At 38.2% G+C, this 23,719-nt stretch overlaps 2 protein-coding genes and 1 long non-coding RNA gene across 5 annotated transcripts in view; 1 reads left to right on the forward strand and 2 right to left on the reverse strand.

Moving 5' to 3' along the window:
* Window positions 1-23,719, reverse strand: part of LOC127846777 (uncharacterized) — a 141,287-nt gene that overhangs the window by 77,602 nt on the left and 39,966 nt on the right. The window lies entirely within an intron of this gene.
* The window catches only part of LOC127846669 (uncharacterized), a 337,381-nt gene that overhangs the window by 44,436 nt on the left and 269,226 nt on the right, over window positions 1-23,719 (forward strand). The gene's annotated exons all lie outside the window — the stretch shown is intronic.
* LOC127846529 (membrane-associated tyrosine- and threonine-specific cdc2-inhibitory kinase-like) overlaps window positions 1-23,719 on the reverse strand; it is a 46,602-nt gene that overhangs the window by 7,415 nt on the left and 15,468 nt on the right. The window contains exons 2-13 of one of the 2 annotated variants that reach the window (XM_052377864.1): window positions 21,313-21,448; window positions 20,507-20,604; window positions 18,653-18,735; window positions 17,790-17,915; window positions 15,558-15,633; window positions 12,910-13,059; window positions 9,936-10,030; window positions 6,476-6,582; window positions 6,047-6,150; window positions 4,324-4,537; window positions 884-983; window positions 288-395 (exon numbers count right to left, since the gene is read on the reverse strand). In XM_052377864.1, the coding sequence (XP_052233824.1) occupies window positions 288-395; window positions 884-983; window positions 4,324-4,537; window positions 6,047-6,150; window positions 6,476-6,582; window positions 9,936-10,030; window positions 12,910-13,059; window positions 15,558-15,633; window positions 17,790-17,915; window positions 18,653-18,735; window positions 20,507-20,604; window positions 21,313-21,448 (1,397 nt within the window). The remainder of the gene's footprint in view (window positions 1-287; window positions 396-883; window positions 984-4,323; window positions 4,538-6,046; window positions 6,151-6,475; window positions 6,583-9,935; window positions 10,031-12,909; window positions 13,060-15,557; window positions 15,634-17,789; window positions 17,916-18,652; window positions 18,736-20,506; window positions 20,605-21,312; window positions 21,449-23,719) is intronic. The other variant, XM_052377875.1, reaches the window with a different exon arrangement.

Consider the following 23,719-nt stretch of genomic DNA (forward strand, 5'->3'; position numbering starts at 1 on the left):
CACAGCAATCTACTACAACATCTTGCTGATGCAACTGTACGTACCTTCTGACAGCATGGCATACAGCAACCTACTACAACATCTTGCTGATGCAACTGTACGTACCTTCTGACAGCATGGCACACAGCAATCTACTACAACATCTTGCTGATGAAACTGTACGTACCTTCTGACAGCATGGCACACAGCAACCTACTACAACATCTTGCTGATGAAACTGTACGTACCTTCTGACTGATGGCACACAGCAATCTACTACAACATCTTGCTGATGCAACTGTACATACCTTCTGGCAGCATGGGACACAGGTGAGGAGCTCATAGGAGCGGGGAGATGACTGATGTGCCTGTTACGCAGCGACGGCGTGGTGAACGCAGTCCTCACAGGCTTCTTACTGCAAATAGGGGGCAAAGCGGGTCGTTTATTTTACATTTGTCTGATAACAAATTTTCACCTAAGAATACCTACGTCTTCATTTTCTGATCTCATTTTAGTGTATCTCATCTAAGCCGTCTTTTTGTTCACATTTTTTTTTTTTATCACACATTTTTTCACAGCATATAACAGACATACTGCAGTAGCCATATATTCTACTTAGGCTTGTCCTGTTCAGATGACTATCAAGTACTATGTACACAAACTTATGTCAATATCTGAGATAGGGTAGAATGATGTACTAAACTGTTTATAACAAAGTCCCGCTGAAGTTATGTGGCCTGGCTGGGATTTTAACTAACAAAACTTTGACGCACAGTTCAGCATTCTACCAAATCAGCTAGACCTTGATTTAGTACATCATGCACTATCATATTTGCTCAATCTATAATATTGAATATTTAACACAATGCAATCACAGATCACACATCAAACTACACGACTTACAATGGAGACTGGTCATGGAAACTGTTCTCTGACGATGAGCTTTCAAGAGGAGCCCCAATGGAGTTGTTGTTGATGCTAACATCTGTACAAAACAGCTCATCTACAACAACAACACAGAAACACTCTTTTACACAATATGTTTTTTGTATACCTTTGAATTTTAATCTATTGTAAGATAAGAAACAAGATGCTGCTTTAAATAAACACTGATGCCCCAGGCAGACACCTTGTCAGGATCGGTTAATTGGCCCTTGTTCCAGAGTTCTGACACAAAATTAGAACCATGTCAAGGTGAAAATGAGGTCAGATAATGAGAGCGAGCTGAGTGTTCGATGCAAGTATGGAAGCTTTTTAGTGAGAGGTATTGATGTTAATTGAACAGTCGGGGATAAACAAGAATGTTGACCTCAATTAATCAAGTTTTGATGTTCTGAACAATTCTATATCCAAAAGTAAGCTAATGGTACGGTGAAAATGAGATAAGGTGATATGAGATACGAGTGTTCATAGATAACATCTATGCAAGTATAAAAGCTTTGTATGAAAGCTCTAAAACCTGTTTAAACCCCCAGCAGGTTTTTTTTGGGTTGTGGGGGAAGGGGCCTTTAGCCCTTGTGTGGGGGAAATTTTACGCGGGATTTTCCACTTTGGGGGAAAAATGTGCGCGTGGGAATTTTTTGCGGCGTTTCCCTTTTTGGGGGATTTGTTTACTTACTTTCTCATGATTACAATACATTTGTACATGTTTGAACTATATTCATTGTTTTTTCATAATTTATTACGTTTGGCAAGATTAAATTGAAATAGAATTGAGATAATATAGGGGGAATTTTTGGTTCTGAGAGGGGAAAAAACCAGCCTAGTTTGGTGGGGGAAGACGCCGATATTCGGCGCCTGTTATATAAGGTTAAAAACCTCTGCCCAGGGCTTCTCATTGACCAATCCAGACGGTGACCCCAGCTTTATTCTACTGTTGTATGTTGTTTTATATTGTGTCGTACTGTTTTGGCAATTGGACACTTGCCATAAATAAAGGACCACGAACGTGTAAATAATAGGAATTCAATACCGATTGAGCAGCTGGAGTGTCACTGCTTTATATTGTAGGAAGTGTTATTGATGCTATCAAAACACATCAATTTAAATAAACCCAGAATTTGGACAAGTCTAAATAAAAAAGGGCAATGCCAAGGTTAAAAGGAGGTAAGGATGATGTGGGAGTGTGCATACCGTAAAAACCCAGTCATAAGTCTGCCCGCTCATAAGTCGGGGGGTAAAAAATTATACGAAAATCAGAGATTTTGAATATGTCCAAGTCATATGTCGAGTCAGAAATTGTCCATCCACGAATTTCATAAACAGACGCCATTTTAAATGTACGGGAAGTTTTTATTCTATACATAGACCATGACGTCATTATAGCCCTGTGCGATGTAGACATAGTGGGCACGTGTTTTATGTACGGTACTTTGTGTAATATAATCAATACAATATATATTTAGGAAATCGAAAATAATAGATAAAAAATATAGACAAGCAAATCATTATGAACCACATAAAAACAAAATCAACAACATAGGAAACCAAGACCTATATACATGAACATTGTAATTTACACAACAACGACATACGAAACCATAAAGTCGCGTTCCGCAGCACAATTATTATTTGATTGCTCTGCAAATTCTATCACGCATATTTTAAACGAATTGTCATACTCATGGCGTTTGCGTTTTTCACAAATCAAATGTGTTAGTCAAATTAATAAATTATTATTATAAAGTTTGCACTAAATTGTCCACGCTAGTTATAATCCACAAACTTTTAATCCGATGACACACTGTGATCACTGTAATCAAATCTTTGCACTTTTAATCTTGACTATCAAAACAATTGATTACTTCCTCGGTAAAACATGTTTTTATTACAATGATTGACATAACCAATAGACCGCTAACTCCACCTTTGTTCTACATAACAGTTAAAAAGGCGGAGCTATGCACGTGCTCAAACATAATTGGACGATGACTCGCGATTGTTTAAACATGTCGCTTCACAAATTAAAGGAATCTTATTTTATCGGCTAGAAGCGTGATGCTTTATGGCTTTTTGACAGGAAGGGGCTTTCCTTTGATGACGTCAAACTGTCAATTCACACAGGTTGCCAATTATCGCTTGACTTTAAAAATGACCTGATCTTTTGTTTACGCATTCAGTTATAAAAAAACACCTGCTAACATGAAAACTTTGGATTAAATTATGAAAATATAAACAATGGAAATGTTGCAAACTGTGTTATATTAATTGGTAAGTATCAGTTAAAAGACAACATTTCATGTGTCGTAAATCAACGAGTTCAAAACAAAAACAACAACAACAATTGCGGCGGGGATCAATCTTCGTCAAATTTCATTAATTTTTTTCATGGTTGACCTCATAAGTCGATACCGTAATTTTAATCAAATTTTGGAGGTAAAAAATCTCGACTTATGACTGCGTTTTTACGGTAATTGTCTTAGATAATGGCCATGCAATCAGTGTATTTTTTCATTCAATTCGGGTCCGGTAAGCAGACCCATTCCCAATGGAAAAAAGTCTATATTTTTCCTAAATGGGAGCTAAAAATTCCCAATTCCCCCCCCCCCAAATTTTTTCTTTCTTTTTTTAGATCTAAATATTGTGTTCATCTCCCACACAAATAAGATCAACATTAGTAAATATAATACTGGACACACTTGTATCCTCAATTTTTTAGCATTTGTTAGCAAAACAACAACACTAATTTCCCAATTTTAGTCAAAACGCCGCGAATTTTCCCAATACTAAGGGGCCCGGCCCCATTCCCCAAAAAATGCTCAATGTTAAGATGAAAATGAGGTCGTGTGATGGGGCGAGTTACAGAGCATCAAAAGTTTTGTAGCAAGAGGTATTAATGTAAAAAACAAAACTGAACACATCTTCAGTTAATCCGGTATGTATGGGAACACAGAATAACAGACAGCAAAATTGGTGTATGACTAACGGTGTCAATACATGCCAGGGGCATAAAAACAGATTTTGTGGCACTGAAGTATACTAAAGAACTAAAATACATTCAGGAACATGAATTGAAAACTGGTTTGTTATTGTTCCCTAATTTGGATTTTTCACCACATTCAACAGCACTTCAGTCATATAATGCCAGGCAATTAGCCTTCACATTTTTTCAGCATGAACTGGTGCACTTTATGCCAGTGACAACTTCATCACTCTTAACAGTGAAGAATTGCATAAAAAATGAATGACCAATGCCTACATATAAGTTACAGGCATCTTTATATTTTTGGCCATATCAAATAAGCGTGTAGTCTGACAGAAAAATAGTGTGTCATGATTCCATGGACTAGTGCTAGTGCATGGACTAGTGCTTATTTCAAACATGGAGATTACATTCATCTCACCATCAGAAATACTGCCATCCAGATGGGACAGGTCTGACCCCACTGCTGAGCTGGCTACGGAAGATTTCCTCCTCCATTTGGTGCGCAGCTTGCGTGCAGGCAGGGTGAGTAGGGTGAGTAAAGTGAGCAACCATGTCCACACTGTGTGTAGACTCATCTTTACAGTGGCTATTGCACTCTTAAGCATGTAGTCTCGCCGCCGCCGCTTTAACACCTGAAAGCGTTGGAAGAAGGTGTTAGATAGGCCAAAGTCTATCATAAGAAGTTTTTTATGCTGCTTATGGCAATGTGAAATACATCAGAATGACTTTATTTAATAAGCCTGTGTTCTTGGCCAAAAGTTTGATGTGTAACACATTAATGTACACTGTTATGCTGCACCCAATGTGAAATATCTACACAAAATGCAAGAAAAGCTGTCATTTATGCATTTAAGCTTTTTGCTAATGTATTTCAATAACTTGAGATATTTGCAAAAACAAGGGCTGTTTGTATAACATGCATGCCCCCCATATGGGCTGTCAGTTGTAGTGGCAGCCATTGTGTGAATACGTGTTTTGTCACTGTGACCTTGACCTTTGACCTAGTGACGTGAAATTCAATAGGGTCATCTGCCAGTCATGATTAATGTACCTATGAAGTTTCATGATCCTAGGCATAAGCATTCTTAAGGTTATCATCCGTAAATCATTTTACTGTTTCGAGTCACTGTGACCTTGACCTTTGACCTAGTGACCTGAAAATCAATAGGGGTCATCTGCCAGTCATCATCAATGTACCTATAAAGTTTCATGATCCAAGGCGTAAGCATTCTGGAGATATCATCCGGAAACCATCTGGTTGCACATTTCCTTGTGTAATGATCATACACATTCTGGTACTGTGAAAGTTGAGTGAGATCAGCCTAGTAATTAAAGAACTTCAGGCACCTAAAAATTCTGTCAGTAAAATAGACACAGGGTCATAATTTTGCTCAAATTACCTAAGTCCAAGACTCCTTTCTCATTCATCATCTACACATTGAGGCCATTCAACTGAATTTTGTTTTAGAGAGATCCAATGAGAAGTTAATTAGACGTTCAACAAAAAAGCTTCAGCACATACAATACGAAATGACATACATATGTACAGTTGGACAAGTGCAATGATTAATGCCTTCCACTCTGTAAGGGAAAAACAAATCTGTCACCTGGTTCATGGTGAATTTGACCCCAGAGGCATGATTACACAAATTTGTAGAGGACCACTATACAATATTACATGCCAAATATAAAACCTCTGAGTCCTGTGGTTTCAGAGCAGGTTTTTTTTAGTTTGTACTTTATACATATGATGAAACAAAGCATACCCCCCCCCCACACACACATGCGGTACAATTCAGACCTCAGGGGCAAAATTTAAACAAACTTGGTATTGGTAGAGGACCACTATTAGGTGGTACATACAAAAGAAAACAGTTTTGGGCCCCGTGACCTTATTAATAAACAAACAAAATATTTCAACAATTTTCTTAGAGGACCACAAGAATATAGCAGTGAAGTTCCATAAAAATCTTTCCCTGGGGATATAGGAGATGTCCAATTAAAGAACAGTTGATGCATGGACACATCACAAAGGGACAGTGGGCAAACATCACAGCAACCCAATAGCTCAGCTTGGGCATATTAAGATCAGAGAAGCTAAAAACATGTTTCCTCCAGACAAGTCCCTGTATCACACTAACCTTGCGCACATACGGGAAGGCAAGGCACTGGTCTGCAGTGGGTCGACATCTGGGGTCGGGATCTAACATCTGACTGAGCACATACTTCAGGTCAAATGACTTATCTAAAAATGCATGCCTTCTTTTTTTAACTACCTTTTCATTCAAGAATAACAGAAATAACATTGTGTTTTTTAAAGAGCCAAACTAATACAAGCTTTGGTTTTTTCATTATATATTATATGGTTTTAGTCATTAATATGTTCAGTTTGTGTAATATTACAAAATCATTTTCAAACTTTTAAATTTTGTAAATACGATATTAGCCTACAAGGATTAATCAATACTATCAGAGAAGGCAAACTTCACCAGGCTTAACAAGACTACAATGGTCGTCTCTTAGTTGTTATGATGCCCTCATGAAACTATCTGCAACTTGTAATCTCCTACCTCTCAGGAACTCATCTGGCAGGTGTCCCCGTCTGAGGATGTGCCAGCCGTCCCCACCCCGGGGCAGGTCAAGGTCACTGGCCAACTCCAGGAGGGTCATGCCCAGACTACAAACAACCATAAGGAATGTGTGCAATAATCTTTACATTATCTCTGTTACATCATGGATATCTCAAAACAACTTATTTTAAAATCAAATGATCAACAATCAAATTCGTTGAATTGATACCCCCCTGCCAAATAAAGTTTGTTAATGGATGGGTGCAAATCCCTTGATATATGGTATTATCTTTAAACAAGAGCACCGCATAACGGGTGCAACGATCGGCTACAGGTGCAGTTTTGAACAAGAAACCGTCGGAGACGGGTGATGCTCCCCAAAGTTTTTTTTGTCACAATATTGCACTATATATTCAGATAAAAGGTAACGTCTTGAGGGGCATAACTTTGGACAAAATAATACGATGGATGGTTTAGCAACTTAAATATTTCAAAGGGCCATAACTCTCTAAATAAATCATCTAACCAGAACCCACAAATAACATGCGCATCTCCCATAATTAAGCTTCCCATAAAGCTTCATTGAATTACAGTCAGTAGTTGGGGAGAAATAGCCCAGACAAGAACTGCACTATATGTACAGTTTATAGAAAAATTCAAAGGGCCATAACTCTGTGTAAAATCATCCGACCATAACCGGCTGATAATATGCACATCTCCTGTTGGTAGTGAAGCTTCCCATTAAGTGTATTGAATTCCCGTAATAAGTTGCTGAGAAATAGCTCGGACAAGAATTGCACTATATGTACCATGGAAAATTTCAAAGGGCCATAACTCTGTGAAAAATCATCCGACGAGAACCGGCTGATAATATGCACATCTCCTCTTGGTAGTGAAGCTTCCCATAAAGTTTCATTGAATTCCAGTCATTAGTTGCTGAGAAACAGCCCGGACAAGAATTGCACTATATGTACAGTTAATGGAAAATTTCAAAGGGCCATAACTCTGTGAAAAATCATCAGACCAGAACTGGCTGATAATATGCACATCTCCTTTTGGTAGTGAAGCTTCCCATAAAGTTTCATTGAATTCCGGTCATTAGTTGCTAAGAAATAGCCCGGACAAGAATTGCCCTATATGTACAGTTAATGGAAAATTTCAAAGGGCCATAACTCTGTGAAAAATCATCCGACCAGAACCAGCTGATAATATGCACATCTCCTCTTGGTAGTGAAGCTTCCCATAAAGTTTAATTGAATTCCGGTCATTAATTGCTGAGAAATAGCCCGGACAAAAATTGTGCACGGACGGACTGACACACGCACGGACAGACGAAGCGGCGACTATATGCTCGCCCCAATTTTTTGGGGGGGAGCATAATAAAGGAAAGCTTGTCAAAATTTGTTGTGTTTTTTTAAAGGTCACAGTGACCTTGATCTTTGACCTAGTGACCCAAAAATGGGTGTGGAACTCATCAAGGTGCATCTACATATGAAGTTTCGAAGTTTTAGGTGGAAGCAATTTGATTTTAGAGGCAATGTTCAAAACCTTAACAAAATGTTAAGGTTTAAGCACGACGCAGACGTTGGACGACATGACGAGCTGGCTATGACAATACCTCCGGTTTTCTCCGATAACGCCGAGCTAAAAAACCTTTAAGAGGGTAATTGTTTTTATGCCTTGCCATTCTCCTCATTTATATCTATACACCCATGCAGTTTCATATTGAAATCTTGAAGCCTATCTGAGACACAGCCCTGAAAAGTTACAAAGTACAAAAATAACAAAGGGCAATAACTCTTATTTAAGAAAGTGTAGAGTAACAGTCATTGTGCATGGCACTTTTCCCCATTGATAGCAATACACCCATTAAGTTTCATGTTGAAGTCTTGCATCGTATCTGATATATAGCCCTGAAAAGTTACATCATACAAAAAAATAAGCAACAACTCTTATTTGAGAAAGTGTCGGTTATGGTTTATGTGCATGGCACTTCTACTTATTGATATCTATACACCAATGAAGTTTCATGTTAAATCTTATACAGTTTCTGAGATAAAGCCATGCAAAGTTTTGTGACAGTTGCAAGGACGGACAGACAGACCGACATCCCAAATTCTACATCCCTCCCTCCGCCTTTGGCGGGGGAAAATAAGTACTAACAAATGTTTGAACTTTTGTCAAATGAATATTATAATCTTAACAAAATATATTTGAACTCTCTTTAGTTTGAACGACAAAACATAAAACTATCATAGTAATATTATATGTACCTTATTCCAATTATATAAAAAAAACATGCACAACCACAACTATTTTAAAGATTCCCTTCCCAAAACATTGAGTCGACCAAATAGCTTCAGCCCATGCAGCCAGTCCCTTCCCAAAACATTGAGTCGACCAAATGGCTTCAGCCCATGCAGCCAGTCCCTTCCCAAAACATTGAGTCGACCAAATGACTTCAGCCCATGCAGCCAGTCCCTTCCCAAAACATTGAGTCGACCAAATGGCTTCAGCCCATGCAGCCAGTCCCTTCCCAAAACATTGAGTCGACCAAATGGCTTCAGCCCACGCAGCCGGTCCCTTCCCAAAACATTGAGTCGACCAAATGGCTTCAGCCCATGCAGCCAGTCCCTTCCCAAAACATTGAGTGGACCAAATGACTTCAGCCCATGCAGCCAGTCCCTTCCCAAAACATTGAGTCGACCAAATGGCTTCAGCCCATGCAGCCAGTCCCTTCCCAAAACATTGAGTCGACCAAATGGCTTCAGCCCAGGCAGCCAGTCCCTTCCCAAAACATTGAGTGGACCAAATGGCTTCAGCCCAGGCAGCCAGTCCTTTCCCAAAACATTGAGTGGACCAAATGGCCTCAGCCCATGCAGCCAGTCCCTTCCCAAAACATTGAGTGGACCAAATGGCCTCAGCCAATGCAGCCAGTCCCTTCCCAAAACATTGAGTGGACCAAATGGCCTCAGCCCATGCAGCCAGTCCCTTCCCAAAACATTGAGTCGACCAAATGGCTTCAGCCCAGGCAGCCAGCAAAATGCATCGGCATTCAATTGCAGAAATCTTATTAAAGCAGGAAGTCACGCGCCTGACAAATATGTGCAAGTTTTAAGCACTAAAATTATATTCAATATTTTTAAAGGTATTTGAAATTTTTCCCGATTAAAACCAACATTCAGTGTTCAAAATACACAAAAACTGAAAATCAATCAGTGTATTCAAATTGCCTTTTAAGCAAAAGAAGGATTTTAGAAACAGCTAAAGGGAGATAACTGCCTTATCCTTCTTACTAAGACTAAGTTCATCATCATTTTTTACTTTGCATATGGGTCAAGTAAGGGACCTTTTGTAAAACTTGGTATATAAATGAGGAAATAGGATAAAATCAGAAATGAGACCCCTTCATTGAACATAATTCCCTTACCCTCAAGAATTTTATGTTTTCAATTCTCACCTGAAGATATCAGCAGGTTTACCGAACCTGCCGTCCATGAGTTCAGGGGCCAGGTATTTGGGGTCACCTTCCTGGGCTTCAGAAAAATCATTTCCCTACAAGGCAACAGACTGGGTATGTTAACATAAGGCATGTTGTAATGGAATCGAAATTTTGATTGAAACAAATTGTAGGGCACATTTATAACAAAACTAGAGCTTTTTCACAGACATGACTTATGCCCCCACATGCTGCATTGACACAGAATATTTTGCATGCTGTCTTCACAAAACAAGAGAAGCTAATTTATGGCAATTTTTAAGAATAATTATGCCATTATCATTTATGGGCATTTTGACCATTGAACTCTTTAATTCTTTCGCATGACACGCCGTCCAATGACTGTGAACAAAATTAATGTACAGAATCGTTTTAAAATCTAGCAATAAATGACATAGTTATGGCCCAGACAAGCTGATTTATGGCCATTTTTTACTTTTGAACTCCATGACACACCGTCCAATGATTGTGAACAATTGTGCCGAGAAGTTTAAAAATCTCACAATGAAAGAAATAGTTATGGCCTGGACAAGCTCATTTATGGCCATTTTTTACCTTTGAACTCAAACTGTGACCTTGACCTTGAAGATATTGACGTAAATCTCTCGCACGACACACCGTCCAAAAATGGTGAACAAATGTGCCAAATAATTTTAAAATGTCATAATGAACGACAATGTTATGGCCCGGAAAAGATCATTTATGGCCATTTTTTACCTCTGAACTCCAAGTGTGACCTCAACCTTGGAGATAAAGACGTAATTCTTTCGCACGACACACCGTACAATGATGGTGAACAAATGTGCCAAATGATTTTAAAATCTCACAATGAACGACATAGTTATGGCCTAGACAAGCTCACTTATGGCCATTTTTTACCTTTGAACTCAAAGTGTGACCTTGACCTTGGAGATATCGACCTAATTCTTTGCGCAACACACCGTCCAATGATGGTGAACAAATGTGCCACATGATTTAAAAATCTCATGATAAAGGACATAGTTATGGCCCGGACAAGCTCATTTATGGCCATTTTTGACATTTGAACTCAAAGTATGACCTTGACCTTGGAGATATCAATGTAATACTTAACCACGACACACTGTCAAATGAAGGTGAACAAATGATTTAAAAATCTCACATTGAACAACATAGTTATGGCCCGGACAAGCATTTGACCTTTGAACACAAAGTGTTACCTTGACCTTGGAGATATCGACGTAATTCTTTCGCGCGACACACCGTCCAATGATGGTGAACAAATGTACCAAATGATTTTAAAATCTAACGATAAATGACATAGTAATTGTCCGGACAAATTTTCGGTTTAAAACGCACTACCGTGACCCCGTGACCTAGTTTTTGACCATGCATGATCCATATTCAAACTTGACCTAAAAATTATTTAGATACAACTTCTGACCGAGTTTGGTGAAGATCGGATTAAATTTTGGGACAGACAGACAAATAGACCGACCAAACGACTCCTAAATAAATATAAAAAAAATAAACAAAAGGTTCAATAAACAATATTTTGTTGCTCAATTTAATAATTAAAAATCGTTACATTTTTAAAATTGTAAAATTGGTGCACCTTTACTCACTAGTCAGATTCTGGCATCCAATTATACAACAAGGGACAATTTTGTCACAAAACCAGGTTTTCATTGTGAAAAAAAAATCTGATAAAGGGAGAAAACTCAAACTGAACTTTTGAAATGAACAAACAAAATTAACCCCCTTTGTAAGTTTGTTTTAAAAAAAATATATATTTTTAGTCGTGGCGACCGTGACATTGGAGATATTGACGTGATTCTTTCGTGCGACACACCGTCCCATGATGGTAAACAAATGTGCCAAATGATTTTAAAATCTCACAATGAATGACATAGTTATGGCCAGGACAAGCTCATTTATGGCCATTTTTGACCTTTGAACTCAAAGTGTGACCTTGACCTTGGAGATATCGACGTAATTATTTCGCGCGACACACCGTCCAATGATGGTGAACAAATGTGCCAAATGATTTTAAAATCTGACAATGAACGACATAGTTATGGCCCGGACAAGCTTGTTCCGCCCGCCCGCCAGCCCGCCCGCATTCGCCAATCTAATAACCAGTTTTTTCCTTCGGAAAACCTGGTTAAAAAGTATTCAGTATGACTCTGACATGCAATCAAAATGAATATCTTATAGCATATAGAGAATAATAGATCGCTACTACGCTGCATTTTTAGCGGGAATGAATATGATTTTTTACGTTTGATGTGTTAAAAATGATGTCATGAGTACTTGCGCTTAATATTTTAAAATGTGTATTTTGCTGTTTATGTTGCTTTTTGTGTATGAAATATACAACATCCTGGTATCAAGTTGTTTGTGATGTTGAATCTGATTTTATTTTAACAAAATTGATAACTTTACAGTAAATTCTGATTAATATGAACTACCTCCAAACATTGCCTGATATAACTACTTCCTGTTGAACTGATATAAAACAAGAGCTGTCACCATAGGATGACTTATGCCCCCTATAAACGCTTGATAGAAGTTATGAGCTTTTTTCAAAATCTAAACGCAGATTTCGAAACCTAAATGCGGACCCTAAGTTCAAGGTCAAGGTCACAGGGGTCAAAATTTGTGTGCGTATGGAAAGGCCTTGTCCATATACACATGCATGCCAAATATGAAATTGCTATCTGAAGCTTGAAAAAAAAGTTATGAGCTTTTTTCGAAACCAAAACGCAAAGTGTGACGGACAGACGGACGGACAGTCCGATCACTATATGCCCTCCTTCGGGGGCATAAAAAATATATCAGGCAGTGTCATTTCAGGCAGATATCAATGTAGCAGTATGATAAGAATGCTATACTGGTCATGCTCAGTATTAATTATTAACACCAGCTACAGCTTATCCAAATTCATAAAAATTACATCAATGCCAGCCAGTCTAGAAGTCACCTTTGCAAGATCTATGACCAAGCCGAAATCTCCCAGCTTACAGATGCCATCATGGGAAATGAAGATGTTGTCTGGTTTGATATCCATATGGACCAGGTTGTTGTCATGCAGATGCTTCACTGCCTAAAACAACATTTAAAAAGAAATTGCCCTATTGGAGCATAAAGGAACCATGTGCTTTACAATTTCAATGTCACATGGTACCTTTTTGCACCAAGAGTGCGAAATAAAAATGATCAAAACAAGTATTTTCAGAATTACAGAAGCACAATTATTATTACCAGTTTATTTTTGAAAACAAAAATCTGAGAAAGGCTAGCTCAAATTTGTTAACTGTTGGCTTATACAAGTTTATGCTACTGACAATTTACTGGCAAATATAAATATTTTTATTCAGACTAAGAGTTTTAAAACTTACTACCTAAAGTGAAATTAATCTCACTTTACTGTTTTTATAATTTGTTTGTCTTTTTAGCATTCTCACTATTCATGGAGCTAACCAAAAAGAGATACATGTACTAAAATTCCTAATTTTACTTGCTGGAACCTCCAGTTACAACCTCAGATAACAATTGCTGGAACCTCCAGTTACAACCTCAGATAACAATTGCTGGAACCTCCAGTTACAACCTCAGATAACAATTGCTGGAACCTCCAGTTACAACCTCAGATAACAATTGCTGGAACCTCCAGTTACAACCTCAGAAAACAATTGCTGGAACCTCCAGTTACAACCTCAGATATCAATTGCTGGAACCTCCAGTTACAACCTCACATAACATTTGCTGGAACCTCCAGTTACAACCTCAGACAAGATGTGTTTGTGAAACACAATGTCCCCCTATATGATATTTGACCTTGTAAGATGACCTTGACCTTGTGAAGGATGACCTTGACCTTTCACCACTCAAAATGTGCAGCTCCATGAGATACACATGCATGCCAAATATCAAGTTGCTATCTTCAATATTGCAAAAGTATTCATAAAATAAGCGATTTGGGACACATATATTTGACCTCTGACCTTGAAGGATGACCTTGACCTTGACCTTTCACCACTCAACATGTGCAGCTCCATGAGATGCACATGCATGCCAAATATCAAGTTGCTATCTTCAATATTGCAAAAGTATTTATAAAAAAAGTGATTTGGGCCACATATATTTGACCTCTGACCTTGAAGGATGACCTTGACCTTTCACCACTCAAAATGTGCCGCTCCATGAGATACACATGCATGCCAAATATCAAGTTGCTATCTTCAATATTGCAAAAGTATTCATAAAATGAGAGATTTTGGCCACATATATTTGACCTCTGACCTTGAAGGATGACCTTGACCTTGACCTTTCACCACCCAAATGTGCAGCTTCATGAGATACACATGCATGCCAAATATGAAGTTGCTATCTTCAATATAGCAAAAGTTATTGCAAAATGTTAAAGTTGGCGCAAACAGACAGACCAACAGACAGACCAACAGACAGACCAACAGACAGACCAACAGACCAACAGACAGGGCAAAAACAATACTAAAATTCCTAATTTTACTTGCTGGAACCTCCAGTTACAACCTCAGATAACAATTGCTGAAACCTACAGTTACAACCTCAGATAACATGCTGGAACCTCCAGTTACAACCTCAGATAACAATTACTGGAACCTTCAGTTACAACCTCAGATAACAATTGCTGGAACCTCCAGTTACAACCTCAGATAACAATTGCTGGAACCTCCAGTTACAACCTCAGATAACATGCTGCAACCTCCAGTTACAACCTCAGTTAACTGCTGGATTCTCCAGTTACAACCTCAGATAACATGCTGGAACCTCCAGTTACAACCTCAGATAACAATTGCTGGAACCTCCAGTTACAACCTCAGATAACAATTGCTGGAACCTCCAGTTACAACCTCAGATAACAATCTAGTAAGCTTAAGCTGATCTGGCACAACACTTTCATCTTTCAAAATATTTTGTTTTAAGAATAAAGTCAAACATGAGATGTGTCTGTCAGAAACACTATGCCAACTACTGCGCCGCTTTGAAGCCATATATTTGACCTTTGACCATGAAGGATGACCTTTTACCACTCAAAATGTGCAGCTCCATGAGATACACATGCACGCCAAATATCAACTTGCTATCTTCAATATTGCTAATGTTATGACCAAGGTTAAAGTTTTGAGACAGAATGACAGACAGACAGGCTATAAACAATATACCCCTGATAATTCGATCCAGGGGGATAAAAATGCACAATAGGTGGCAATGGCCATCCCAACTAAGATGCTAAGAGGTCGGCTTGGCGTAATGTATATGGTGTCCACCTTGCGACCGGGGGGGGTCACAGGTTCGATCCCCACACGGGGAGTGTTATTTAGATCTTCCCCATAGACACGCGGTTATGGTTCTAGGCCCAGGATACAGACTCGAGTGTGTTTCAATCAGCCTGAGGCTTTCCATGCAATCGAGCTAAAATAAATACATTTCAACTAACTAAGATGCTATCATCTTGTGAAGACTATTTATTCTCATTTGGGACTACACTTAAATTTAGCCTCAGAGTGTTGGTGGTCTGTTTCAATTTACATGTAAAAGATAGGGAGAAGCCCTTACCTGGAGCAGGTCTACAAGGAAATCCCAGATAACACTCTCAGGTATGTCATGGTGGGCCTCAGCATAGTTGCTCAAACTGGGGGAAACAACAAACACACAAACTTGTCATAGGAGAATTTAATTCTGAGGAGTATTGCTTCTAGAACAACATGTACGTGAACAGTGCTTTGAAAAAAACGTGCTTAAAGCATGTGCGTAAGGTATCATCCCAGATTAGCCCCTACAGCAAACTCAGGCTAATCTGGTATGACAATTTCCCCCTATACGGTATTTTCAATTGGAAGGGACTACCTTCACATGAATAATTCCCTAAAAGCAAAAAGCATTGTCTCAAAGAAGCCTTTGCACAAAGCACAAACTAATCCCAGAATAAACTTTATGCAAATGCCTTACGCCAAGTTTTCCAAATAATATATGTATACACCCTGTTGTACCTACTTTTACACAGCCCTGTTGTACCTAGTTTTACACAGCCCTGTTGTACCTAGTTTTACACAGCCCTGTTGTACCTAGTTTTACACAGCCCTGTTGTGCCTATTTTTACACAGCCCTGGTGTACCTAGTTTTACACAGCCCTGTTGTACCAAGTTTTACACAGCCCTGTTGTACCTAGTTTTACACAGCCCTGGTGTACCTAGTTTTACACAACCCTCTGTACCTAGTTTTACAAAGCCCTTTTGTACCTAGTTTTACACAGCCCTGTTGTTCCTAGTTAAATACAGCCCTGTTGCACCTAGTTTTACACAGCCCTGTTGTACTAAGTTTTACAAGGCCCTGTTGTACCTAGTTTTAAACAGCGCTGTTGTACCTAGTTTTACACAGTCATGTTGAACCTAGTTGTACACAGCCCTGTTGTACCTAGATTTAAACAGCCCTGGTGTAGCTAGTTTTACACAACCCTGGTGTACCTAATTTTACACAGCCAGCCTGTTGTACCTAGTTTTACACAGCCCTGTTGTACCTAGTTTTACACAGCCTTGTTGTACCTAGTTTTACACAGCCCTGTTGTACCTAGTTTTACACAGCCCTGTTGTTCCTAGTTTTACACAGCCCTGTTGTACCTACTTTTACACAGCCCTGTTGTACCTAGTTTTACACAGCCCTGTTGTACCTAGTTTTACACAGCCCTGTTGTACCTAGTTTTACACAGCCCTGTTGTACCTAGTTTTACACAGCCCTGTTGAACCTAGTTTTACACAGCCCTGTTGTACCTATTTTTACACAGCCAGCCTGTTGTACTTGTTTTACAGAGCCCTGTTGTACTAGTTTAACACAGCCCTGTTGTACCTAGTTTTACACAGCCCTGTTGTACTAGTTTGACACAGCCCTGTTGTACATAGTTTTACACAGCCCTGTTGTATCTAGTTTTACACAGCCCTTTTGTATCTAGTTTTACACAGCCCTGTTGTACAAGTTTTACACAGCCTTTTTGTATCTAGTTTTACACAGCCCTGGTGTACCTAGTTTTACAACGCCCTGTTGTACCTAGTTTTACACATCCGTGTTGTATATAGTTTTACACAGCCCTGTTGTATCTAGTTTTACACAGCCCTTTTGTACCTAGTTTTACACAGCCCTGTTGTTCTTAGTTTTATACAGCCCTGCTGCATCTAGTTTAACACAGCCCTGTTGTACTTAGTTTTACACAGCCCTGTTGTACCTAGTTTTAAACAGCGCTGTTGTACCTAGTTTTACACAGCCCTATTGAACCGAGTTTTACACAGCCCTGTTGTACCTAGTTTGACACAGCCCTGTTGTACCTAGTTTTACACAGCCCTGTTGTACCTAGTTTGACACAGCCCTGTTGTTCCTAGTTTTTCACAGCCCTGTTGTACCTTCTTTTACACAGCCCTGTTATTCTTAGTTTTATACAGCCCTGCTGCGTCTAGTTTAACACAGCCCTATTGTACTTAGTTTTACACAGCCCTGTTGTACCTAGTTTTAAACAGCGCTGTTAAACCTAGTTTTACACAGCCCTGCTGAACCGAGTTTTACACAGCCCTGTTGTACCTAGTTTGACACAGCCCTGTTGTACCTAGTTTAACTCAGCCATGATGTACTAGTTTTACACAGCCCTGTTGTACCTAGTTGTACACAGCCCTGTTGTACCTAGTTTTACACAGCCCTGTTGTAATAGTTTTACACAGCCCTATTGTACCTAGTTTTACACAGCCCTGTTGTACCTAGTTTTATACAGCCCTGTTGTACTAGTTTTACACAGCCCTATTGTACCTAGTTTTACAGAGCTCTACCAGCAGGTAGAGGTGAAGCCTCTCCTCCCAGGCCTTGTAGATCCTCACACAGTTTGGATGCTGTGGCAGCTTCTCCTGCTTGGCAACCTCCTCAAGCTTCCTTCTTCTACAACACCACATAACATAGTGTTGGTGTTTGTATAGTGCAAATTAAAATTGTGCATATCACAATTATTGCACCTTTAAAACATTTCTATGACAGGAACAGATGTTTCACCCTTGACTCTTAAAATTATCTTTAATACAGTGTGGTAATTGAAGTCAAAACCTTTTTAGTTAAAAATCAGTGTTTTTTGTTGGTGTCTTTTTATTGGGAAATTATTGTTGTTGATTTTTGCTAACAAATACTTAAAAATTCAGCAAAAAAGTGATTTCAATAGTAATATACTAGGGTTCAACTTATAGAGCTGGATGGGCGAAGAATGTTGAGACAACTTATAGAGCTGGATGGGCGAAGAATGTTGAGACAACTTATAGAGCTGGATGGGCGAAGAATGTTGAGACAACTTAAAGAGCTGGATGGGCGAAGAATGTTGAGACAACTTATAGAGCTGGATGGGCGAAGAATGTTGAGACAACTTATAGAGCTGGATGGGCGAAGAATGTTGAGACAACTTATAGAGCTGGATGGGTGAAGAATGTTGAGACAACTTATAGAGCTGGATGGGTGAAGAATGTTGAGACAACTTATAGAGCTGGATGGGTGAAGAATGTTGAGACAACTTATACAAATATAAACAAATGTGGACACCTTCAAAAGGGAATTTTGGATCCCATTTGGGAAAAATATATACTGCTTTCAATCGGAAACTTGTCCACTTAAAGGCCCCAAACACCACCTACCTATCTGATTCGCCACGGAAACGGTCCCTGGACTTCTTCACAGCATACAGTTTACCATCTTCCTTACTCTTTACTTTGAATACCTGCAACAAACACAGAATTACAATCATGTTGTACCATACATAAAGCAAGCCACTTCAATCTACATTCGTTTTGGTTGACTGGTTAAATTTAAACCTATCTAAATTATTTTATACATTAACCTGGGCTCCAGACAACAGTGTTATTTCTAGGACTGACAAGGAGATCTAACTAACTCACGCTACGCAGAGTGGAGAGGGAAAGTGAAAAAGATACTAAATTCTTGATGAAAGCACCTCATTTTGCACAGAGGTAGTTTTATGCACATTTTCAAAAAATATCCAGATTAAAAAAATATTTCTACCATGTAATCTCATTTATCTTAACCTGATATATGCCTAGTTTAACTAAAGCATGTTAAACAAGACTATTGTCAAGCAATATAAGTCCCCTACCGGCTCCACCATTGTCAGAAATTCCACCATTTTCAGAATTCTTTATTTTATTTGTTGCTATAGCAACCAGAATTGTTGACATAGGAACAAAATGAAATGACGTGCATAATGTCCATATTGCCATCTATCCATGTTTCGAGTTTAATGAAAAAATATTAAAAACTTTAAAAGTTATCGCAGGATCCAGAACACCACCATTGTCAGCAGTATTTCTAGTCTATTTGTTGCCATAGCAACCAGAATTTTTGACGTAGGAACGAAATGAAATGACGTGCATAATGTCCATATTGACATCTATCCATGTTCCAAGTTTCATGAAAAAATATTAAGAACTTTTAAAGTTATCGGAGGATCCAGAAAAGTATGACAGACAGACTGACAGATGGAGCGCAAACCGTAAGTCCCCTCCGGTGAAACCGGTAGGGGACTAATAATGTCCAACAATACACTACATTCCAATATGACATCATGAAAACTTGATTACAACTGCATGTTTTCCAACATGGATGAAGTGAAGTAAATTCAAGTTTCATCCAAACACACAGAAGGACTGTACATTGGAATGATTGTGGTTTTTAATTACTATTACAGAGAAGTGTCCCCTTACAGCTTTCATGACTTTGCTTTTAACAACATTAATGTTTAAAGTCTACAAATTAATGTCAACTATTAGTGGAAATTTACAAAAAAAATAAGTGTCATATTTACGTTGAATAAGTCATTTCTTTGTTACATGTAGTTGATCAAAGAAATTGTTTCCACAAAGAAATACCTGCATTCACCATTTCTTAAAAGGAAAAATGAGAAGAACGTAAAAAATGTATAAATTATGTACTAAGCGAAATAGTTTGTATTCTACAGTATTTCGTATGCAAGCTTAATACGTATGCCTAACACAGCTTGACGACAATTGAGACAGAAACATAGAATAGAAGGTTTGTAACTGTGTGTACTTATTCTTTTCTCAACTCGCTGTATAAACTTTTCTTTAACTGGCAGGATAAATTCAAGTACACAAAGGCACTAATCTAATATTCTCTACTTACTGTTTTTGAATATACATGTACATGTATACATATTATACAATATTTGACTCAGATGTATACAACTTGATCAACCAAGGGAAATTCAATTAAAATTCAGAAACTTTATATAATTATCTGTTGTGTTCTGCTATCTAATGAGAATAGTTTACAAAATATTAATGCTGTACATTAATATACATGCCATGGGTTTGCATAAGAAACCAAATAATTGCAACATCAATCTACATGTAGACCCAAAATGAAATTTCTGGCAAAAACTAACATGACACCATAATTGTTCTGCCCAAGTCTCAAGAAGGCCTCTGGTGTTCATAATTTATTTAAACAATCACCTCTCCAAATGAGCCAACTCCAAGCTGAGAAATGATCAGGAAGCACTGACTGAAGTAGGACTCTCTGCTGTATTGATTGTAGCCTGGACTGAGCAGGGCTGGGTATAACGTTAAGACAAATACATGTAAGACACAACAAGCCATCAATTATTGATAAAGCCTGTGAAGACAAACACAAATGTTTCTTAGACTGACAATTAGATAACAGTCATTAGCAGAATTTGATGATACCCTGTATCTATTATAGAGACAGATCTATGGCAAAATACTTTGTTTCCTGTTACACCAGACTACCAATTGTTGATGTCCCCCTTCATCTATCTGGGGTTCTGGAAATAATATCACAGCATGACATATATTTGAATATACCTGTGTACATGTACAAGTATATTAAATTATAAATATTCTGCACTTAAAAATCTTACTGTACCAGAAGAATACAACTCAATTATTCTTTGCAACCAACATACAGAAACCATCAGTAGAAAATTGTTAAGTTATTGCATCATATTGTATATATCCTGCTCCATTTTACTATCAGGTTATCTATCGGTATTCAATATGTCCTAATACATGTATAACAAAATACAACAAACTACTGCTAAATGGACCAAATGGTACTCAAGCAGCTTTAAATTAAATTCCATCAACAAGTTTGTAATGCTCGTATTAATTGATAATTCTACATGTACTTATATGTGCTTAAAACAATAATAAATGAAAGCGCAAGCATGTGTAATGGTAAATGCCGCAACAATGTTAGTCGACAGATTTGCTCTGATTCAGAATACTGTTTTCAAGGATACAGCCATTACTGTTTGAACTCCTGAAGGAAACTATCTGTGCCCGTGTAACGGGTCTATGGTGAAATATGCGGCTCACTGGTGGGGCACTTTTGACAGGCGGCTTCGGTGGGAGAGAATCCCTGGGTGTTCCACGCGACTGAAAGAACAAAGAAGTACAGGTGTGGTCAAGAGAATAAGTGTGCAAGATTATGTTAACAGTATGCTTCCCTCTTCACAGGTTGCAGCAATTTTTTTCCTAATTAAGAAGTATCGGAACCAGCCAAATTGGATATGAGCGCGAAAAACCCTGAAATTGAGAAAATACGCGTCGTGAAGTCTACACATTGGGAAATTCATGTATTTGATTTTTGTATCCCAAATACTTTAAAATTGATAACTGAGTATTGTCAATATTATATTTGTAACTTAGGTTCAAGCCATAGAGTTGCATATGGTAACTAATATTGCATTTAATTTCTAAATAAAAAATAACAAGAGCTGTGTTCGTGAAACACAAGGCCCCCCTACGGCGCCGCTTTGAAGCCATATATTTTACCTTGAAGGATGACCTTGACCTTTCACCACTCAAAATGTGCAGCTCCATGAGATACGCATGCATGCCAAATATGGAGTTGCTATCTTCAATATTGCAAAATTTGACTTTTGACCTTGAAGGATGACCTTGACCTTTCACCACTCAAAATGTGTAGTTCCATGAGATACGCATGCATGCCAAATATCGAGTTGCTATCTTTAATATTACTAAATTTTAACTTGTAACTTGACTTGAAGGATGACCTTGACCTTTCACCACTCAAAATGTAAAGCTTCATGAGATACACATGCATGCCAAATATCAACAAGTTGCTATCTTCAATATTGCAACATTTTGACCTTTGACCTTGAATGATGACCATGACTTTGACCTTTCACCACTCAAAATGTGCAGCTCTATGTGATACGCATGCATGCCAAATATCAAGTTGATATCTTCAATACTGCAAAATTAGACCTTTGACCTTGAAGGATAACCTTGACCCTTTACCACTCAAAATGAGCAGCTCCATAAGATACACATGCATGCAAAATATCAAGTTGCTATCTTCAATATTGCAAAATTTGACCTTTGACCTTGAAGAATGACCTTTCACCACTCAAAATATGCAGCTCCATGAGATATGCATGAATGCCAAATATCAAGTTGCTATCTTCAATAATGACCTTTGACCTTAACTTTGAAGGATGACCTTGACCTTTCACTACTCAAAATGTGCAGCTCCATGAGATACACATGCATGCCAAATATCAAGTTACTATCTTCAATATTGCAAAATTTGACCTTTGACCTTGACCTTTCACCTTGAAGGATGACCTTGACCTAAACCTTTCACCACTCAAAATGTGCAGCTCCATGAGATACACATGCATGCCAAATATAAAGTTGCTATCTTCAATATTGCAAAAGTTATGGGCAATGTTAAAGTTTTCGGACGGACAAACCGAGGGACGGACAGACGGACGGAAGGACTGACGAACAGACAGACTGACAGTTCAAAAATTATATGCCACCCTTCAGTGGCATGAAAAAGTTATGGTGAAAGTTAATGTTTTCGGACGGACGGACAGATGACATATATTTGACCTTTGACTTTTGACCTTAAAGGATGACCTTGACCTTTCACCTTTCAAAATGTGCAGCTCCATGAGATACACATGCATGCCAAATATCAAGTTGCTATCTTCAATATTGAAAAAGTGATGTCAGGGCTAAACATAAACCTAAAAATCAACTTGCCTCGCCAGGAAAGTACTAAGAAAATCTACTTTCCCTGAACGTAAGGCCACTTGCCCAAACATGAAATATCACATTAAGTGTAAACCTCATTTTTTTTTAAGATCAAAATGATACACCACAAAACCTTTTTTTATTTTTGCACATTTAACAAAATGATTACAGCAATAAAAGTCTAATTAAAGTCTAAATTTAATGCTCTTTGTTCTTTTTTGCACTTGCATGGGCGGACAACTAGATTAAACAAGAGGGCCATGATGGCCCTATATCGCTCACCTGACTATCCAAATACAATCCCAACCCAGATTTCATCAAGATAAACATTCTGACCAAATTTCATAAAGATCTGATGAAAACTGTGACCTCTATTGTCTACAACCAGTGATTTTTTTTGCTCAAATTTACAGCCGATTTTCGGCTGCTTACCAATCGCAAAAATACATGTTTTTTCCCAAAAATCTGACCAAAATTTCCCAAAAAAAGCCCCAAATTTTTTTTATTTTTTTTTTTACAAAGAAGTCTCATATAACTTAATTATGATTTCTTAAATCTAGGTCTCAACTTTATTTTTTAAACATCTTACAAAATATATAACTTGAATTTAGTCATTTTTGTCCATAAATCATTCCCAAACTT

The sequence above is a fragment of the Dreissena polymorpha genome, chromosome 1 (genome assembly GCF_020536995.1).
Source record: "Dreissena polymorpha isolate Duluth1 chromosome 1, UMN_Dpol_1.0, whole genome shotgun sequence".
Classification (NCBI taxonomy): domain Eukaryota; kingdom Metazoa; phylum Mollusca; class Bivalvia; order Myida; family Dreissenidae; genus Dreissena; species Dreissena polymorpha.